The 3,388-nt window shown below is 34.4% G+C and overlaps 1 protein-coding gene across 1 annotated transcript in view; it reads right to left on the bottom strand.

Annotated features, from left to right (window-relative positions):
* Window positions 1-2,339: 2,339 nt before the first annotated feature.
* Window positions 2,340-3,388, bottom strand: part of LOC121863744 — a 14,953-nt gene continuing 13,904 nt past the window's right edge. The window contains exon 3 of the mRNA XM_042362510.1: window positions 2,340-2,450. Within this exon, the coding sequence (XP_042218444.1) occupies window positions 2,359-2,450 (92 nt within the window). The 3' untranslated portion in view covers window positions 2,340-2,358. The remainder of the gene's footprint in view (window positions 2,451-3,388) is intronic.

The raw sequence follows: 3,388 nt of genomic DNA, 5'->3' as shown, positions 1-3,388 counted from the left end.
AAGTTAAGTGAATTATTGCTAAACGAGTGATGCTTGTACAACATAATAATGCTTGGGCTGTAAATCATCTAAGAAAATATCTTACATCTTTGACTATTCTTTTTTATTTATTATCTGTGACTAATGTAAACAAGAATAGTTAGCAATTTATTACCTTTTACAGTACAGTATTGTAATTTCTGTTTATTGAAGACAATACTGTATCAACATGGTTATTTTGGGACAAAACCAAAAAAGATCTAGGATGAAAGCCATAATCAACCTTGGAAGCACTATTACAGGAGAGGTTAAGATGGCGGTTCTTTTTCTCTTAGTGATGCTTCTTTTCTTTGGACACAGTTACACTTTGTTACACTTTCCCACAACTCAGTTTTCTACATTTTTTTAACCTCCACCGAACCACGGTTTCATTTTTCAAGATCTTGCTTCAAGAAGCAAGTAAGTGTATGCTGCTCTGAACCAGGTGGTAAGAAAGCTATAGAAATAGTTAGATTCAAAATGTTTGTACAGTCAGAGTAAGATGACAGCTGCAATGTGCTACCTATAAGGTTTACAGAATTAATTTTTTATTTTCTGGAATATAACATACAGTAAATAAGTGGTTCAACTGCATGATGTTATCAATGCTGAGTTTGTGGTCAATTAGAATTCATTTCTCCTTGCAGCTGCTCAAGCATCAGTTCAATCCTACCACTCATGATTGGCTGGCCTTTCTTTGTTTTCTGATTCAGTTTTTTATACCGCTGTAACCTCTTTTCTTTGTACTTCCTTGTAGCTTCATCAATTTCTTTTCTTCTTTTGAAAGTTTCCAATTTTTTCTGCTCATTTTCAGAAATTTTCTTGTGGTACTCTGCTTTAGCTATGCGTTGCCAACTATGTAACTTCTTTTTCCTATAAAAAAAAATACAGTACATAATTAAAAAATAAAATATGTACTAAACTGATAATAATAATGAGTAAAAATAACACAAAATTCCTTCCTTTTATAACAAATATGAGAAATTATTTAAGATCAGAAAGGAGATTGCGATGAAAAATTTGAAAGAATTACCGTACTATATTAACTGTCAGGTACTGCACTAGATTCCTAATTGTTAACTGTACAAGTACTTGTCAATGATGACAGGGATGACCACAAAAATTTTAAATGCAGATATTGGAGATGAGAATGGAGGCTTCCTGAAGGGTAAAGGTTGTGAAAAGATTACTTCTGTACAGTATATGCAAACACAAATGTACACTCACATAAGATGGAACTAATGATTGCTTTAGCTCATGACTGTGTACTCCGGAGAGAAGTGTGTTTAGGGATCCTTTGGACCCGCTACAAATTGATTACCAACTACTGCTTTCTGGTACTAAAGATTTCCATGTGGGGACATACTCTGACTACGTGACCTATAACCTATCAGAAGAATAAAACTAACACCTATGACCTCAGTAAACAACCTATACAGTACATTTCAAATTAAAAGAAAGCACTTTGCAATCCTTTAGGTCAGAGCACATGGTAGGGTGGTATTAAGGCATGTTCAAAAGTAATTGGTCTAAATGAGAGCTCTCTTAGAGCTGGGAATAAGAGTTGGTCAGAAATGCGTGCAGTCCTGTTTATTCAACATATTTATCAATGAAAATGAGAGGGAAAATGAAGGCAAAGGTAACCAAAGAAATAGCAGAACTGGAGCCTGAAGGTGGAATAGTAATATCTCCTTTAGCCAGAATCCCTCAAACCCGGAATTGAAATTTTCTCGGAAAATCATTCCCAAACCCGGAATTTTCTGGAAAATTCCATCTTTGGGACCGATTTTCCGAGGAGCAAACCCTGGAAAATCCAAGATTTTCGGTACCGGACATTCCAGGGATTGGGGATATTTATTCTGGGTTTGAGAGATGAAAATCAGGGTAATTTTCCGAATCCCAAGAAAAATTTTCCGGGCAGTGGATATTTTTCCAGGTTCGAGAGATCATGTTATGCATAATTTCTGGAACTTCTGAAAATATTTTTCCATTACCCGGAAAATTACGGGGGTGAGGGATTTTTTATTTTCAGCTATGAGAGATGAAATAATGCATCATTCTGGAACTTCCGAGAACATTTTTCCATTATCCGGAAAATTCCGGGGATGAGGGATTTTCTTTCCGGCTTTGAAGAATTACCCGGAAATCTCTCATTCCCTGAAGTGCTCTGCACCAAACAGAGATAACGCTGGTAACAGTTGAATCATGAAGTGAATTTTACTGAGTACTGTAAACAGAACTACAAAAGGTACAGATAAACTGGGTGTGTGACAGAAGAAAATTTAAATTACAGTATTACTGCACCTTTCAGAAAACAAGCACACCAACAAGACATGAAGCTTACCTCAACTTTGAGAAGAAGACAGACTCCTCATCCTCATCTTCTTTGGTCTGTTCATCATCACACTGCAGTTCTAATTTCTTGAGCTCATCTGTGAAATTAATCATGTCATGTGATAAGCATTAAGCAATAGAAAAAAAAAAATGGCAAAATAGTCTTATCACTGATTTAATTGAGTACTACTTGACAAAAGCAGGAGTTCAAAGTACAGGCAGTCCTCGACTTACAACGGGGGTTGGGACCCAAATCCAGGTAATAAGTTGAGTTGGTCATAGATCGAAAATAATACATATGAAATCTAAATGTGTCTCTTTTTCTTCTCAGCACCAAAAACTCACTTTTAAGCTTGCCAGCCATTTTAAAGGGAATTACAAACAAAAAGTTAGTACACAGGCGTCAATCACTAACGTCTGGACTCGAAAATACATAATTTGAAAAAAATTTTGATGCAGACTGGCGGTCGTGTGTCAGTTAGTTAATGGTCGAGTAGGTTGTAAGTCGATGAGTACCTGTACTGTACAGTATTGTATACAAAATCTTTCTTACATTAGGAAAAGTTAACAAAAGCTTTGAAATTGATGAATCGGTGGATATTACAGAAACAACTCAAGTCCATATATGCAACCCACTACAGGGGTTCCCCGGGTTCTGAACGGGTTCTGTTCCTCAGGACGTTCTTAAGTCTGAAATGTACGTAAGTTGGAACACATGCTATGTGCTCAGGCTTTCAACTGGCTCAGCCAAGTTAATATTATGATTTTTATTGACTTTGTATCTGTGTACTTCTGGCTAAAGAAACTACATATATCAATATCAAAAGCCTAAGTCCTTATATATATATATATATATATATATATATATATATATATATATATATATATATATATATATATATATATATATATATATATATATATATATATATATATATATATATATATATATATATATATATATATATATATATATATATTTCATGTAGATCCACAATGAAAACGTGGATAAGATAAATCTTGATAAAATCACAAG

This window comes from Homarus americanus, unplaced genomic scaffold, assembly GCF_018991925.1.
Source record: "Homarus americanus isolate GMGI-L3 unplaced genomic scaffold, GMGI_Hamer_2.0 scaffold48354, whole genome shotgun sequence".
NCBI classification, from domain to species: domain Eukaryota; kingdom Metazoa; phylum Arthropoda; class Malacostraca; order Decapoda; family Nephropidae; genus Homarus; species Homarus americanus.
Note: the sequence above shows the minus strand (reverse complement) of the source record. Positions and strands in the feature narration are given on the sequence as shown.